Raw genomic sequence first — 18,721 nt, forward strand, 5'->3', positions numbered from 1 at the left:
TCTTGTAATAAAGGTTAGCATTCCATTAGTCTTCTTGATTACGTGCTTTACCTACATGTTAACTTCTTATGACTCATGCACTAGAACACCTGGATCCTTTTGCACTTCAGAATTCTGCAGTCTTTCTCTGGTTAGGTAATATTCTGCTTTTTTTATTCTTCCTGCCAAAGTGAACAACTTCACATTATACTCTATAGAATCCCTGCAGTGCAGTAGCAGGCCACTCGGCCATTGAGTCTGCTCTCCGAAACAGCACCTCGCCTAGACCCGTAACCCCACGTATTTAATCCCCCTAATCTACACATCTTGGGACGTCAAGGGGCAATTTAGCATGGCCAATCCACCTAATCTTTGGACTGGGGGAGGAAACTGGAGAACCGAAGGAAACCCACGCAGACCGATGGGGAGAACATGCAAACGCCACATAGAGAGTCATCCAAATCTGGAATCAAACCCAGGTCCCTGCGCTGTGAAACAGCAATGCTATCCACTATGCCACTGTGCTGCCCATCTGCCAGATATTTGCCCTCTGACTCAAACCTATTTATATCCATCTGCAAGCTATATATGTCTTCTTCACAACATACATTCCTACCTATCTGTGTCACCTGCAAATGTAGCTCCCATGTCTTGACTCCCCTCATCCAAGTAATTGATGTAAATTGTAAAGTGTAGGACCCAGCATAGGCCCACTTGTCACATCCTGCCAATCAGCCAAAAACCCATTTATGCCTACTGTTTTCTGCCAGCCAACCAACCGATTGTCTCTTCATGCTAATATATTACACCCTCCACCATGAGCTTTTAGTCTCCACAATAACCTTTGTGGCACCATATCAAAAGCCTTCTAGAAATCCAAGTAAAGGTTCCCCTTTACCACAGCACATGTTGCTCCTTCAAATAACTAATAAACTGATTCAACGATTTCCCTTTCATAAAACCATGTTGACTCTTCCCAATTACCTTGAGTTTTTCTAAGTATCTGGCTATAACCTCTTTAATGATTAATTCCAACATCTTCAGATGTCAAGCTAACTGGCCTATAATTTCCTGGTTTCCGCCTCCCGTCTTAAACAGACTGATGATATTTGCCACTTTCCAGTCTGATGGAACCTAAACAGAATCTAGGGAATTTTGAAAACTTACCACCAATGCAGATACTATTTCATTAGATCATCAGATGAAGTCCACCTGCACCCGGAGACTTATCAGCCCACAGATCCATCAGTTTTCTCAGTGCCACATCGCGAGCTTTTTTTTTGTTATTTTATGGGATGTGGGCGTCACTGGCAAGATCTAGCATTTGATGTCCATCTCTAATTGCCCTTGAACTTGGTGGCTTGCTAGACCATTTCAGAGGACAGCAAAGAGTCAACCACATTGCTGTGGCTCTGGAGTCAAATGTATGCTTTTAATTCCAAATATTTATTGAATTCAAATTATACCATCTGCTGTGGTGGATTTGAACCCAAACCCCAAGAGCATTGCCCTGGATCACTAGTTCACTGACAACACCACTACTCCCACCACCTCATCTGAAATATTTTTTGTATTCTCTTATAATGGTGACAGAAGCAAATTATTTGCTAATTTAATCTGCCATTTTCTTATTATCTGCTATTAACTTCCCATTCTCAATCTAGAGGACCAAGACTCACTTTACTTACTCTTTTCATTTTTAAATAACTGGAGGGGACCTGCAACTCTCTGCCTGAAAGTAGCAGAGGCAGAAATCCTCTAACTCATTTAAAAGGTGTTAGGATATGCGTCTCAAGTGCTGTAACCTCCAGGGTTACAGACCCAATGCTGGAAGGTGGAATTAGGTTGAGTGGATTGTTTTTCAGCTGGCTATGACACGATGGATCAAGTAGCCTCTTTCTGTACTGTAAACTTTCTATGATTCTAAAACTGAAATATAAAATGTTAAACCCTTGAAAGTATTAGGGGGAAAAAAAGGGAGAATTTTACTGCCTTTTACATCTAGGCCAATTTTATTTCCCATTTGAAGCTAATGTTATTCACTCACATAACAGAGATCAAAACAGACATACTGGCCTCAATTTTCACCCTCTTGTAGGAGGAGTCAGGAAGAGCTTGGCCTGCCCACTTCAGGAGAAAGTGCCGACCAAATTGGGATCTTCATTGCTGAGGGCCAGGTGTGAGCTAGAATGGGCCAGCTGATCCAGGAAAGTGGGGAAGCAGCCACAGGGGCTGGCAGGTGCCAAAGAGGGCTGTTTCAAAAGCCCATCTCGGTGCTATCGGACTTTGTCCCATGGGGAAAAAATACACAAGGGGCCTCCAAAGTTCACCCCTTCCCCTCTTGCCCTCCAAACATTTCCCATTCCCAACCCAAGCCACCTCATTTACCCCATCTATCCTTTCAAGCCCCTCATACCCCTTATGCCAGGCTCTGCCTTTCCATCAAACACCCCTCAGGATATCATGCTCCCGGTGCCAACTTAAATCCCCACCACCCTGCTCCTTGTGACAGACTCTGCCACTTCCACGCCCATCATACAATTTCTAGAACCAATAAGCATCACAGTGCAAAGAGATATGTGTTTTTAAAAAAAGCTTTGAAAAAATATAATCCTTCGATCATTTATAAGTGTCAGTCATTCAAGCCCTTTGAAGTTACAAAAGCCACAACACTTGAAAGCATTTGAGTTATGCAAACAAAGATTGTGAAACTGACCGTCTGAGCTGTCAATCATCACCGATTCCTCTGGGGAGCAGGTGTTCTGTTATTCTAATAGATTCTGGGCTCCCAATCAAGTTGTACGTTGGCATTGGGGGCATGAGGGGGATATTTCCTTACCGTTTAAAAGGTCCTCTCATGCACACTAGCGTTCACGACTCCTCCGAGAGCTTGTGAACCACGTCTCTTTAATAACCTGGCCCGACTGCATAAATATTGCGGAGGGAGGAGGAAGCACCTACCTGTGCAATGGAGCTGGCCCGGTCAGGAGTGCCGGATGCAGGCTTCTGACAGGAAGCAGCCTGAATCCTTTAAAGGTACTCCCAGAAAATTGCACAAAATGGGAATGGTGCTGGGAATACTGCATTTGGGGCCCACCCACCATTTTGAGAGCTCCTGAGTCAACCTGACTTGATGAAGATCCAAGTCACAATTTCAAAAGAAGAATTTCAGATAGGAAAATAAATAAAATTGAGTTTGTTTTCAGAGGCACTAAATACAAAAGACATCGGTTCAGCCTCAAAGTACGATGTACAGTTTTGCTCATTCAATCACAGGAAAATCATTGGAACCATGGAGAAAGATAGAATGCATATAACCAGAGCAGAAGTGATAAAGTCACAAAGAACAAAGAACAGTACAGCACAGGAAACAGGCCCTTTGGCCCTCCAAGCCTGTGCCGCTTATTGGTCCAACTAGACCATTCGTTTGTATCCCTCCATTCCCAGACTGCTCATGTGACTATCCAGGTAAGTCTTAAACGATGCCAGCGTGTCTGCCTCCACCACCCTACTTGGCAGCGCATTCCAGGCCCCACCACCCTCTGTGTAAAAAAACGTCCCTCTGATATCAGAGTTATACCTCACTCCTCTCACCTTGAGCCCGTGACCCCTCGTGATCGTCACCTCCGACCTGGGAAAAAGCTTCCCACTGTTCATCCTATCTATACCCTTCATAATTTTGTACACCTCTATTAGGTCTCCCCTCATTCTCCGTCCTTCCAGGGAGAACACGCCCAGTTTACCCAATCTCTCCTCATAGCTAAGACCCTCCATACCAGGCAACATCCTGGTAAACCTTCTCTGCACTCTCTCTAAAGCCTCCACGTCCTTCTGGTAGTGCGGCGACCAGAACTGGACGCAGTACTCCAAATGTGGCCGAACCAGCGTTCTATACAGCCGCAACATCAGACTCCAGCTTTTATACGCTATACCCCGTCCTATAAAGGCAAGCATACCATATGCCTTCTTCACCACCTTCTCCACCTGTGCTGCCACCTTCAAGGATTTGTGCCCTTGCACACCTAGGTCCCTCTGTGTTTCTATACTCTTGATGGCTCTGCCATTCATTGTATAACTCCCCCCTACATTAGTTCTTCCAAAATGCATCACTTCGCATTTATCTGGATTAAATTCCATCTACCATTTCTCCGCCCAATTTTCCAGCCTATCTTTATATCCTGCTGTATTGTCCGACAATGTTCATCGCTATCCGCAAGTCCAGCCATCCTCGTGTCATCCGCAAACTTGCTGATAACACCAGTTACACCTTCTTCCAAATCATTTATATATATCACAAATAGCAGAGGTCCCAGTACAGAGCCCTGTGGAACACCACTGGTCACAGACCTCCAGCCGGAAAAAGACCCTTCGACTGCTACCCTCTGTCTCCTGTAGCCAAGCCAGTTTTCTACCCATCTAGCCACCTCTCCTTGTATCCCATGAGCCTTAACCTTCTTAACCAACCTGCCATGAGGGACTTTGTCAAATGCCTTACTGAAATCCATATAGACGACATCCACGGCCCTTCCTTCGTCAACCGTTTTTGTCACTTCCTCAAAGAACTCCACCAAATTTGTAAGGCACGACCTCCCTCTTACAAAACCATGCTGTCTGTCACTAATGAGATTGTTCCGTTCTAAATGCGCATACATCCTGTCGCTAAGAATCCTCTCCAACAACTTCCCTACCACGGACGTCAAGCTCACTGGCCTATAATTACCCAGGTTATCCCTGCCAACCTTCTTAAATAACGGTACCACATTCGCTATCCTCCAATCCTCAGGGACCTCACCTGTGTCCAACGAAGAGACAAAGATTTCTGTCAGAGGCCCAGCAATTACATCTCTTGTCTCCCTGAGCAGTCTAGGATAGATGCCATCAGGCCCTGGGGATTTGTCAGTTTTAATGTTACCTAAAAAACCTAACACTTCCTCCCTTGTAATGGAGATTCTCTCTAACGGGTCAACACCTCCCTCTGAGACACTCCCAGTCAACAAGTCCCTCTGCTTTGTGAATACCGATACAAAGTATTCATTTAGGATCTCCCCTATTCCCTTGGGTTTAAAGCATAATTCCCCTCCTTTGTCCCCGAGAGGTCCGACTTTTTCCCTGACAACTCTTTTGTTCCTAACATATGAATAAAATGCCTTAGGATTCTCCTTAATCCCATCTGCCAAGAACATTTCGTGACTTCTTTTTGCCCTTCTAACTCCCCGTTTGAGTTCTTTCCTACTCTCTCTGTATTCCTCCAGAGCTGCATCATGTTTTCAGTTGCCTGGACCGAACATACGCCTCTCTTTTCTTTTTGATCAGATCCTCAATTTCCCTGGTTATTCACGGCTCTCGAATCCCACCTTTCCTTTCCTTCCTTTTTACAGGCACATGCCTGTCCTGCAGCCTTATCAACTATTCCTTAAAAGACTCCCACATGCCAGACGTGGACTTACCCCCGAACAGCCTCTCCCAATCAACGGCCACCAATTCCTGCCTAATCCAGCTATAGTTAGCCTTCCCCCAATTTAGCACCCTACCCTTAGGACAACACTCGTCCTTGTCCATTACTATCCTAAAGTTAACAGAGTTGTGGTCACTATTTGCCACATGAAACTTTGACGACCTGACCGGGCTCATTTCCCAGAACTAGATCCAGTATAGCCCCCTCTCTAGTTGGGCTATCTACATACTGTCCCAAAGAACCTTCCAGTACGCATTTTACAAATTCCTCCCCGTCCAGACCCCCAGCCCTAAGCACTTTCCAGTCTATACCAGGGAAATTGAAGTCTCCCACTACAACAACCCTATCTCCTGACATATCTGTTCCTCCACTTCCCGTGGGCTGTTGGGTGGCCTGTAGTATACCCCCAGCAGAGTGATTGCACCTTTCCTGTGGGAAAGGGAGACAAAAAAAGCCCAAGGGCAGTATTCATCAGGAGAGAAAATGTTGGGGAGGTTGGGTGTGAGGCCGGGGGTGGTTGTTTGAGAAAGTAAATCACAAAATGTTTATGCATGTTGGTGAATCAATAGTTAAATTGCATAAATTCAGAATTAGTATCAGAAGGAATATTTTCACTCAAAGTATTATTGAACTGTGGAATGCTTTACCACGAGTGGCTGTTGAAGCAAAGCCAATCACAACATTCAAAAGGGACTTAAACAAATATCTAACAAACAAAATGAGTACAGGCAAAGAGCTAGCTCTCCAGCTAGCAAGCAGACTGATACAATAAGCTGGTTGGGCTTATTCTGTACTCAATTTCTGTGCAACAGTTATATATTCTGATTGTTACCAACTTGCTGTACTTCTGGACAGTAAAAAGGAAAACTCAGTGAAGAGTGTCATAGGGTCATAGAGGTTTACAGCATGAAAACAGGCCCTTCGGCGCAACTTGTCCACACTGCCCAGTTTTTACCACTAAGCTGTTCCCAATTGACCACATTTGGCCTATATCCATCTTATCAATGTAACTGTCAAAATGCTTTTTAAAAGACAAAATTGTACACACCTCTACTACTACCTCTGGCAGCTCGCTCCAGATACTCACCACCCTTAGTGTGAAAAATTTCCCCTTTGGACCCTTTTGTATCTCTCCCCTCTCACCTTAAACTCTCCAGAGAGGGTAATGGTTTTGCTGTAACCGAAATTAATTCCAACAGGATGGTACTGGTAATCACACTGCACAACAGAGAAACTCATTCCATAACCTAAAAGCATGGTCAGCTTCCAATATCAGCTATTCTTTTTTGAATGTAGTAAAGTTGGGATGTGATATTTACAAATTCAAATGCATTGTAATAAAAAAGTATCCAGATGCATGGCTGATATATTTCCCTTCAAAACTGCTTCCCCGACCCCTGTATAACCCTAAAAAAAACTCCCAAAATATGTAAAGATCACATATCGGCACATACCCCAGTAACACTAGTGCTAGTCAAAATGGAATAAATCCAAGTGGCAAACGTTCACTAAAAATGTCAAAAGGCATCATTTAATAAATCAGTGCAGTAGAATGCCAGCGATGTCAGAAAGAAAGAGAAAACATATACTTTTTATTGAATTTGGCAGGCAAACTGACCATGTGTGGTTGAAAAAAAATTACATCATTTATCAATAAGCAGGCATTAAACCTAAACAGAGAGCTACTGAGGTTCACCAGCAGCGCTTCACAAAAGTGTAATCATTCATTAAATGCAGAGCAATTCTATAGAAAAATGCTGTTCTACAGCGATTCATAAATCCCTCATCAAGCCGCTAGCATAAAAACAGATAGTCTGAAACTTTGCTAATCTGTTCTTAAATGCATTATTTAAAAATGTATTCTTTGTTTTCTAAGCACAGTCAAAATGAAGCCACCGTGGGAGCTAGACATCAAGACTCCTTGTTGGGCCAATCCCAGGGGCTTCCTCTGAACGACCTCAACAACCTCTGGAAAATCAGCATATTAATACTGCTTTCATATTTATTCATATCAGCTGTGACGTAATATAAAGGTTAATGGTCAGAAAAAAATGAAAAGAAACAGAACGGCTTATGAACACCAAAAGCTGTGCTCAGTGCACTGAACTGCAAACAATCATAGAGATCTCACACATGCTTTTGATTACCTCCTTGCCACATATACAAACAACTTGTCATTTTTTTTTCCCCTCTCAGGATTTTGTCTTCAGCTTCCTGAAGAGGGCACTGTGTGTTCATGAAGCTAAAAAGCTCGCTGGGAATCAGTCCAGCAAGTAAGCTGCCGGATACAGGGTCTTTAAAAACATTCAGAAAGACTAAAGGGAACACAGTGATTTCTTTTCCCAACCAAGATAGCGTCCATGAAGGTACATTCCAAACTGAAGGACTTCAAGTAATACTGAAACTGTTCCAATTAAAATCTGCTCAAGGTTTCAAAACCACTGTTATTTTAATGTAATATTACTGGAATATTAACCAAAGTGTATTAGAGATGCACGAATGCATTGAGGGGGTGAAGAGAATATTTGCAAAATCTAGTGATATGACATAGTAATGGGATCAAGGTTTTTCTACTCACTACAAAATGGGAACATTTCCATCTCATTGCAACTACAGAAAACTTTTCACGTACTAAATCAGAAAAGCATCAACATCAACATTAAATTTCAGAAAAATGTTTGAAATTTGGTTTCATAAAGATTACAGTCAAATTATCAATTTAAATTGGTAAACATGAAAGCCTGTATTACAGTAATAAAAGCAACCTGATTCAAAATGAGTATTAGCCATTTGAACACAAGTTGCCAATTAGGGATAAAAGCAACTATATAGATGAAGTGCCCATTTTGAGAAACAAAATGGACTATCCAGCTGAAGAAAACGGAGAGTAAGTTAGTTATGCACATTACCCAAGCTCATCTTAATAGGGAGATTCTCCTTGCTAGCTGCCTCCACTAGGTGCCTCCGCACTTCCATCACAGCCTCTTTTTGTTTCATGTTTAGCATGGACTCCCACAGAGCTTTGGCTGAAGGGTCACTGCAATGAAATAACAGAGTTATAATTAAATATCTACACTTTTTCATAAAATTTGGAGAACATTTTGTATGTTTTGCAACTGTTATTTATGTTCTACCCATTTCTACTTTGTGAAAAAAAAACTGTTTTTACAAAGTTATTTCCCATCCCTCATGGCTCCCTTAAAGGGAGTTGGCAGATGAAACACTCACAGGGCTCTGGCAACATCACTTCAACTTGCAGCCAAGAGCTGCTCAATGGCAGCAGAGGACATTTTTCACCTTGTGGGAAAGCACCTTGAGACTCCACTCAATCTTGGCAAACATGAGGAATACGCCAGGTGGGGAAATGACAACATTGAATTCAAATCTGAGGACACCAAGGATTTTTCCAGTTTTCTGCCTCGATATGAAGGTTAAAATCTGCCCCAACGTTACACGCTGTATTCTACTAGAATACAATCATTTTCAACTGATAACTGGAGAATACAAAATTACTCAGCCTAGTTCACCCATCTGGTGGGTCTCATTTCCTGTTTATCTTAGTGCTCTTGCAGAAGGCCTACTTAAATTGGCAATCACGTAGAATGTCACACTGAGCCTCAGCTTGCACAAGACGAGGGGCTCATAGACTTGTAGATAATGGGTGGGATTCTCTGGCTGCACTTGCCTCAAAACTGGAGAATCCCACCTGAGGTCAATCGACCTTTGCATGGTCCACCCTCCCTGCCTGCTACAATTCCCGTGGCTGGCGTGACGGGAGAATTCCGGCCAATATACTAGTATAGACAAGGTTTGGTTAATACACAGAAAACAGTAGGAATAAAGAGGCCTTCAGTTACACAGATCAATTAGAGAACTTGGGATGATTTTCCTTGGAGAAGAATAGGTTGAGAAGAGATTTGATAGGTGGTGTTCAAAGTCATGAGGGATCTGGCAGAGTAGATTGGGCGGGACTATTCCCATTTGTGTATATGGATCAAGAACCAGGGGGTGGAGATTTAAGCACAACTAGCAAAAGAAGCAATGGCGAGACGAGGAAAATGTTTTTCACACAGCGAATGGTTAGGATCTGGAGTGTGGAGGCAGATTCAATTGAAGAATTCAATCGGAGTTGGATTATTATCCAATATGCAAGAATATGCAGGGCTACTGGAAAAAGGCATGGGAAAGGCACAAGGCAAATTGTTCCTTCAGAGAGCCAGCATGGACATGATGAGCTGAATGGCCTCCTTCAGTACTGTAACTATTAAGATCATTTCAGAATGGCAGAGTTTGACAAGGATAGGTGCTTGGACCTTGACTCATTACAAATCAACACCAATGAGTTAGACAAAGGGACTGAGTGTATTATATCAAAGTTTGCTGACAATAGAAAGCTAGGTGAGAAAGTAAGTTGTGAGGAGGCTGTAAAGGGATATAGACAGGTTAAATTCGTGGGCAAAAAATGGAGTATAATGTACAGAATTGTGAAGTTATCCACTATGTTCTGAAGACAGAAAAGCAGAATAAACTTCGGGAAGTGAGAGACTGCTAAATGTTGGGATATAGAAGAATAGGGGGGTCCTTGTACACAGATCAGTTATCATACAGCTACTGCAAGCAAATAGAAAGGCAAATGGTATGTTGGCCTTTGTTGCCAAGGTGTTTGGAGTATAAGGTAAGCAAGGCATGCTGCAATATATATAGGACTTTGCTGAGAACACATCAGGAGTATGATATTCAGTTTTGGTCTCGACACATTAGAAAGAATACACTTGTCTTAGACAGGGTGTTTGCAGGGATGAGACAAATTGCTGGGATGAGAGTGTCTTATGATGAGAGATTACGCAAAATGGGCCTATATTCTCTGCAGTTTAGGAGAATGAAAAGTGATCACATTGAAGTGTATAAAATTCTGAAAAGGCTTTACAAGGAGATGCTGAAGAGGTTGGTCATATGGGAGTGAAATTCCAGAATTGTTACAGAAATTGGCCATTCTGCTTGCTGTGTCTGTACCAGCTCTCTCAACAAGCACTGTCTCTTTTATTCCACAGGCTTCAACTTTGTTGAAAAGTCTAATATGTAACATTTGTCAAAAAAACGTTGAAAATTATATGTGCCAGACAGCACATCAACCACATTACCTTCATTAACCCTCTCTGAACATTTTGATGATCAAGGTAATTAAACACAATTTATCTTTCACAAATCTACGCCCCCTTTTCTTAATTAATTCACACTTGTCCAAGTGATGGTAAATTTTGACCCAGATTATTGTTTCTAACAGTTTCCCACCACTGAGGTTAAACTGACTGGCCTGTAGTTGCTGAGTTTCTTCTTACATCCTTTAGATTGCAGCATTTTCAATTCTTCAAACCATCCCCATACCGAAGGAGGATGAAGATTGCGGCCACTGCCTCAACAATTTCTATTTTTACTTCCTTCGGGTTCGTTGAATACATCCTGTCCAGTTCACTCTAAGGTCCAGCCAGCCTTTCTAATATCTATGAATTTTTAGCTCAAATGTCTGACTACCTCCTCTTCCGCAATAACTATGGCAATGTTGTCTTCCCTGGTAAACATAGATGCAATTTATTTATTCAGTACCTCAGCCATGCTCTCTGATTTCATGTCTAGATTCTCTTTTCAGCCCCTAATTGGCTCCACTCATCCTTTAAGTGCTCCCTTCCCCTTTACTATTTATTTGCCGACATTAGCTGCCAGTCTCTTCTCATAATCAATTTCATTAATGTTTTCAACGTATACTTCAGTTTTATTATACCTGTGAAATATTAACCTGTCTTTTCTCTTTACAGAGACTGAGTGACCTTTTGTGCATTTACAGAAGTGAGTGTCTTTAATTGGAGACCAGCAAGGAGTTAATAACTTCAGAAGCAGTGAAAAATTCAGAAAGGACTTTGTTCCAAGTTGTATTTGTGACTGTGTGCATATGAACTTGTAACAGATGGTGTTCTTGTTGTTGGAGGCATCACTGAAGCAAATGGAGTTCTGTTCTTGGATATTTATGCCACTACAGCATAAATCTGGCACTAATGTGATAGTGTAACAAGGACATCAAAGCATCCACCTTTTCTACTTGAGGTTTTAAGTCCAATCTGAAGCTGGCTGAGTACTTTGCAATCCATTAAGTCACAATTTTCTGAAGGTGAACATTTTTTAGAAAGAACAGTTAAGGAAAGGAATTCCAGGATTGAAAAAAAGCATTTTGCTGCTGCAGCCACTAAGTTTTTGTTGCTTAGGAAGATTTATTCCTTATGAGCTGAATAGTGGAAAAGGGATACAGTGTTATGAATATTCCAAGAGCAACTCTATCGAATTGGACAAGAAAGTGCAATGGAATATGACCAATGGAATATGACAAAGGGTCATCTGGACTCGAAATGTCAGCTCTTTTCTCTCCTTACAGATGTTGCCAGACCTGCTGAGATTTTCCAGCATTTTCTCTTTTGGAATATGACCACCCTCCCCCAGTCCATATTAAATAGTTCAAGTATAAACTGGTTATATTATTCTCAATTCAAAACCAAACCTAGAAGATAAAACAAAATCACTTGTGCTTAAACTAACTCAGTTTTATTATATTCCAAAATACTTTCCATTGCCAGCACATATGACATCGGAAATAATTATTTCCTCACACACATCCTATCAATCGCAGCTTCCAAAGAACTAAACGACTACCTCTTTCAATACTTTGGAATCAGCTGAATTGCAACTTTGAAGTTGTCATGCCATCATCAACTTGTTTGCAAGTTATTTATCACACACTGCTTCAAGTTATTAGAAAGTCAGCAGTTTAAAGTTTATTTATTAGTGTCACAAGTAGGCTTACATTAACACTGCAATCAAGTTACTGTAAAAATCCCCTAGTTGCCACACTCCGGCGCCTGTTTGGGTACACGGAGGAGAATTTAGTATGGTCAATACACCTAACCAGCACGTCTTTTGGACTGTGAGAGGAAACCGGAGTGCCCGGAGGAAACACACGCAGACACTGGGAGGGGCATGCAAACTCCACACAGACAGCAGACTGTCTAAAATAAAATGTACAATGTTTTCAGAAACAACAAGATGTGTTTGTACAATAACTTGAAAAGCATTTTTAAAAAAAAGTCAATATATGGTTATTCTCATTCATAAAATGGAGAAAGTAACTAGAATTTATTCAAAGATCAACCTATGCTTTCAAAAATAATTAATTATAGTTTTACGTTCAAATAAATTTGTATTCGGGGTAAACTTATTAATTTATGACATCAAAAGAACAACAATATGGTGGAGTGTTAATAGTATCATCCTGTGGCACAACCTCTTTCCAATACAGGATTGTAATTTTAGCCAAATGCGATAAATCCAGCAAAACTTAGGAGAAACATCTTCATGCAAAGAGTGAGAACGTGGAAAGTACGAACAAAAGAGTGCAGGTGATTAGCATTTATGCATTTAAGAATAAGCCCGATAAACACGAGGGGAGAAAGGAATGGAAAAGGATATGCTGATGGAGTTAGACAAAGTAGAATGGGAGGAGGCAGCCATGGAGGATCATAGGGAAATGGTAGAAGCTGTTGCTAAGGAGGTTATAACAGAGCACTTAGAAAACCTCAGTTCAATCTGGCAGAGGCAACCTGGTTCTGTGAAAGGGACATAGTGTCTGACTAATTTATTAGAGTGCTTTGAGGAAGTAACAAGCAACATGGATAAAGGGGAATCTGTGGATGTGGTGTACTTAAGATTTCCAGAAGGCATTTGACAAGATGCCATATCAAAGGTTACTACACAAAATAAGAGTTCATGGTGTAAGGGGTAAAATATTAGCACAGATAGAGAATTGGTTAGCTAACAGAGGAGGCATAAATGGATCATTTACGGCTTGGCAAATGTAACAGGTAGAGTGCCACAGGGATCAATGTTAGCGCCTGAACTATTAACAATCTATATTAATGACTTGGCTGACAGGGTCAAATGTCTGGTTACTAAATTTGCTGATGACACAAAGATAGGTAGGAAATTAAATTGTGAAGAGGACATAAAGAGTCTACAAAGGGATATGGATAAGTGAAGTGAGTGGGCAAAAAATTGACAGATGGAGTATAATGGGGGGGAAATGTGAACCTGTCTTTTTGGTAGGAAAAATAAAAAAGCAACATATTATTTGAATAGAGGGAGTTTCAGAACTCTCAGGGATCCAGATGTCCTGATACATGAATCACAAAAAGTTAATATGCTGTTACAGCAAGTTAAGAAGGCAAATGGAATGTTGTTGTTTATTGCAAGGGGAATGGTATATAAAGGTAGAAATGTTTTTCCACGGTGTTATAGAATATTGGTGAGACCACCGCCAGTTTTGGTCTCCTTATTTAAGAAAGGTCATAACTGCATTCGAAGCAGTTCAGAGAAGGTTCACTTGAATTATTCCTGGAATTAAGGGTTATGGGGATCAGGCGGGTAAGTGGTACTGATCCACGTCAGATCAGCCATGATATTATTGAATGGCGGGGCAGGCTCGAGGGGCTAGATGGCTACTCCTGCTCCTATTTCTTATGTTCTTATGAATGGAGGGTATTATCCTATGAGACAAAAACAGAAAATGGTGGAAAATGTCAGCAGGTCTGACAACAACTTCGGAGACAGAATAGAGCCAAGATTTCGAGTCAGGGTGACCGTGACAAAGGGTCATCCTGACTCAAAACGTTGGCTCTATTGTCTCTCCACAGATGCCGTCAACCCAGCTGCAATTTTCCAGCATTTTCTGTTTTTGCTTCAGATTCCAGCATCTACCGTATTGTGCTATTATCCTACAAGGGTTGGTTGGGCCGGTATCCATTGGAATTTAGAAGAATGAGAGGCGATCTTACTGAAACATGTAGGATCCTGGGGTACTTGAAAGGTTGGATGCCAGAAGGATATTTCCCCTTGTGGGTGAGATTGGCATGAAGGAACACAGTTTAAAAATAAGGAGTCTCCCATTTAAGATAGATGAGGAGAATATTTTTCTCTCAGAGGGTCATGAGTCTGTGGAGCTCCCTTCCCCAGAGAATGAAGGAGGCAAGGTAATTGAATGTTTTTAAGGCTGAATTAGAATATTGACTGACAAGGGAGTCAAAGGGTAATAGGGGGTAGGAATGAAAGTGCAGTTGAAGCCACAATCAGATCAGTCATGATCTTTCGGAATGGTTTGACAGGCTGAATGGCCTTTTACCCCCAATTAGTATGTTTGCATGTTCATAATGACATTGACCAGCTGGGTCGAATGGCCTGTTTTTATGTTGCAAACTCTAATATCTACATACACTAATTTGGTAGAAAATTCTATTCCACAGAGGTACAAGTACTCCATAGGGATACAGATGTAAAATACTGCAGATGCTGGGAATCTTAAAAACAGGAAATGCTGGGGCTACTAGCAAATCAGGCAGCATCTGAGGAGAAAAAAAACAGAGTTAATTAACATTTCAGGTCAATGACGTTTCATAGGATGTGGCTATCACTGGCAAGGCCAATTTTAATTGTTCGTCCCTGATTGTCCTCGAGAAGATACAGTGGCATAGATACACCACAGCACTGTTAAGTGGGAGACTTCCACAATCCTGACCCAGCAATGATGAAGTAGCACCAATATATTTTTAAGTCAGGATGATGTGTGATTCAAATGGGAACTTGCAGGAGGTGGTGTTCCTACATGCCTGCTGTACCAGGTCCTTGCGACTTAGTGTCAAATTCTGCTTTACAATGCACCTGTTAAGTGTTGTTGGATGTTTCTTATGTTAAAGATGTGATACAAAGACAATTTGTGTTCCATTCCATTTTAGCCGATAACCATAAGTAGTAACCAAGAAACTAAAGGAAACACAACAAAGAGAATTTTCACAATCTGCTTTTCATCTCATCATTTTACCAACAGATGCACAACAAGCTTAAAGTACACTTGTACGTATCACAAGAACTGAAGTATTCAGATCACATGCTTGGTGACCATAACCATTAATGCTTTTATATTAATATAAAATAAGGGGTGACCTTATAGAGGTCTATAAAATAATGAGGGGCATAGACAAGGTAGATAGTCAATATATTTTCCCAAAGGTAGGGGAGTCTAAAACTAGAGGGCATAGGTTTAAGGTGAGAGGGGAGAGATACAAAAGTGTCCAGAGGGGCAATAGTTTCACACAGAGGGTGGTGAGTGTCTGGGACAAGCTGCCAGAGATAGTAGTAGAGGCGGATACAATTTTTTCTTTTAAAAAGCATTTAGATAGTTACATGGGTACGATGGGTATAGAGGGATATGAGCCAAATGCGGGCAATTGTGATTAGCTTAGGGGTTTTAAAAAAAAGGGTGGCATGGACAAGTTGGGCCAAAGGGCCTGTTTCCATGCTGTAAACCTTTATGACTCTATAATCAACAATGTAATTGGTCACATCTGAATTCCCAATTAGCTGTATCCGGCCAGTCGCAAATTTCTCACCACTGCTGAGAAACAACAAAATTCAGAATTCAAGGGGCTAAACAGAAGGTAAATTTCCAGATGGTCATTTTGTTTTGTGCATAAAGCTGTCAAGCCTCTACTTTCCTCCCCACCACATCCCCATGCGAGTGGACATGTAAAGGCCATCAGAGGGCACTGCTGGGCTGCAGCAGAAATGTGAACCTTGTGCCTGTGTGGCTTCCAATTGCAAAAGCAGAGGTGGTAAAGAGAACAAGTCCCAACTTTTAAACACTTCTCTGTAATTAATTCTAATGAGGTCCTAGAGGTGTTAAAAAAACATAGGCTAAAATTTGTATATAGGGACTGAAGCCTGGGAAATCAATTATGGAGGCTCGTGTGTTATCAGCAATTATTTTTCCCTTTAACCAGGCCAGGCACTAGGCCAGCTCAAGGGTCTGGAAAAGCTATCACAGAAAACGTTGATCTACATGCAACAGTTATCTAGTTTGCTCACAGCTCAAAAGGAAACCTTACTCAGGACAGGGACTTTGGTCTTGGCCATGTTCAAAGCAGCTTATAGTACATGAAGACCTTCAGGCCGACATTATGACAGCAATACACATACATAAAGAGAAGGCCAAAAGTTTATTCAAATGACTAAGATCACATATAATCAAAATCAACAGGAAACCAGCTGTGAAAATAACTGTTGCCTTAGTCAGTGGATAAGTCATCAACATCAAAGGGCTATATCTGTCATTTACTAAATCAGAGATAACTTGTACTTTAAAGTGACTAATTAAAAATTAAAAAATTGTTTTGCTCTTGGCTCAGATTTTTTCAGTAAGAATAACAGTGAGGCTATCAGCATGCACCATTATTAAGTGGGGAATCAGACAGAACTTCCAGCATCCGCACACTTTCTATCATCTACAAAATGTAATGGAACAACTTGCCAAGCCTCCTTCAACAGTATCATCCAAGCCCACAAACTCTACCTCCTGGAACGACAAGAGCAACAGATGCATGGGACATCAACACTTGCAAGTTCTCCTCCAAGCCACACGCCATCCTGAGTTAGAACTATATTGCTGTTCTGTCACTGATACTGGATCAAAAATCCTGCAATGCCCTACCCAACAGCACAATGGGTTTAGCTACAACACGTGCTGTCGTGGTTCAAGAATGCAACTCACCACCATCTTCTCAAGAGTCATTAGGAATTAACAATAAATGCTGGCCATACCACCAATGCTCACATTCCCCAAACAAATAAATAAGCTGCTTTGAACATAGCCAAGACCAAAGTCCCTGTCCTGAGTAAGGTTTCCTTTTGAGCTGTGAGCAAACTAGATAACTGTTGCATGTAGATCAACGTTTTCTGTGATAGCTTTTCCAGACCCTTGAGCTGGCCTAGTGCCTGGCCTGGTTAAAGGGAAAATTAATTGCTGATAACACACGAGCCTCAATAATTGATTTCCCAGGCTTCAGTCCATATATACAAATTTTAGCCTATGTACAATTAAATGCAAAAGTCAGGAAGTTGTCATTCAAGATGACCTGCTCTTCTGCAAGCTTAGATCTAACAGCATCTCACTAAGAGACTCAGCATTCACTTACACAGAAAAGCATGAATATGTGGTACTTGCCCACTAGTTACCCGGTTGATATCCCAGAAAAAGTTAGACTTGCCCACTCAAGTGCAAGTTAATCTTTAAAAGTATGATATGTTTTAATTGCTACTAAATAACCTCTCTGGCATCAAAACTAATCTTTTACAAATGTGGCACTTCATTCCTTCAGCTTTGAATTATTTTTGGAGATTTTTAAAGATGTTTATATTATTTTGTTTACTTTTCCAGTCTTTTTTACTTCTCAATATTATTTTACTTGAATCTCTTCATTTTGCTTTCTGTACAAGATTTTACATTGACTGTCCTAATTTTCACTTCCCAATCACAATTCTGTCGTAAGGATTATTCAATCTTATTAGTGAAGAGACACATTGTTGCTTGCCATGTTTACACATGTTCCAGATCTGCATACTGATAAGCACAAATTGCTATAAAAGCCCATAAAAATTCTGTGGCCAACTGTAAGCTTAATGAGGAGCAAGTGCCATTCATTCACTGCTGATTGGAAATCTAGAGCATTGTATTTCTTAAATACGTCTTTCAGATGAGATGTTAATCCAAGGCCTCATCTACCTGCTTAGATGGATTGAAAAGATCCCATGGCACTATTTCAAAATGGAGTCCAGGTCAATATTTATCCCTCTGTCAACATCAGGAGGGTTTTAACAACGCCAGCATCTCCACAACATCAGGAGAAACAGATTACCTGGTCATTATCACATGACCATTTGTGGGAGTTTGCTAAGCGCAAATTAGCTACCATGTTTCCTACAACTGCATCTATACTTCAAAAAGTACGTCATTGGTTATAAAGCGATGTGAGATGTCTGATGGTCATGAAAAGTGCTATATTAATTCAAGTGTTTGTTTTCTATTTTCTTTAAAATGCTAATCAGTAATGCAGACATAAATTGAAATTCGATTAAAATACACAGAAACCATAATAAAATATTAACAATTTTCTACATTTGAAAAAAACAGTTAAGCTCTCTGTAAAGAGTCTAAATTTGATATGTTAACTAGTCTCTCATTGAAGATCACAACAGATCAGCTGTGTATATCTATTGTATGTTTTTATTTCAGATTTCCATCATTCAAAATGTTGTCAAGCAACATCAAATACATTACATTATTTGTTGACAAAATGGAATAGAGTTTCTGAATCCTCCAGTATACAACACAGAATTATTCTCGATAGCAAATCCAGGTAA

General features: G+C 40.9%; 1 protein-coding gene across 1 annotated transcript in view; it reads right to left on the bottom strand.

Moving 5' to 3' along the window:
- scfd2 (sec1 family domain containing 2) overlaps positions 1-18,721 on the bottom strand; it is a 278,578-nt gene that overhangs the window by 219,875 nt on the left and 39,982 nt on the right. The window contains exon 3 of the mRNA XM_078217208.1: positions 8,344-8,471. Coding sequence (XP_078073334.1) covers positions 8,344-8,471 — 128 coding nt within the window. The remainder of the gene's footprint in view (positions 1-8,343; positions 8,472-18,721) is intronic.

This window comes from Mustelus asterias, chromosome 1 (genome assembly GCF_964213995.1).
Source record: "Mustelus asterias chromosome 1, sMusAst1.hap1.1, whole genome shotgun sequence".
NCBI classification, from domain to species: domain Eukaryota; kingdom Metazoa; phylum Chordata; class Chondrichthyes; order Carcharhiniformes; family Triakidae; genus Mustelus; species Mustelus asterias.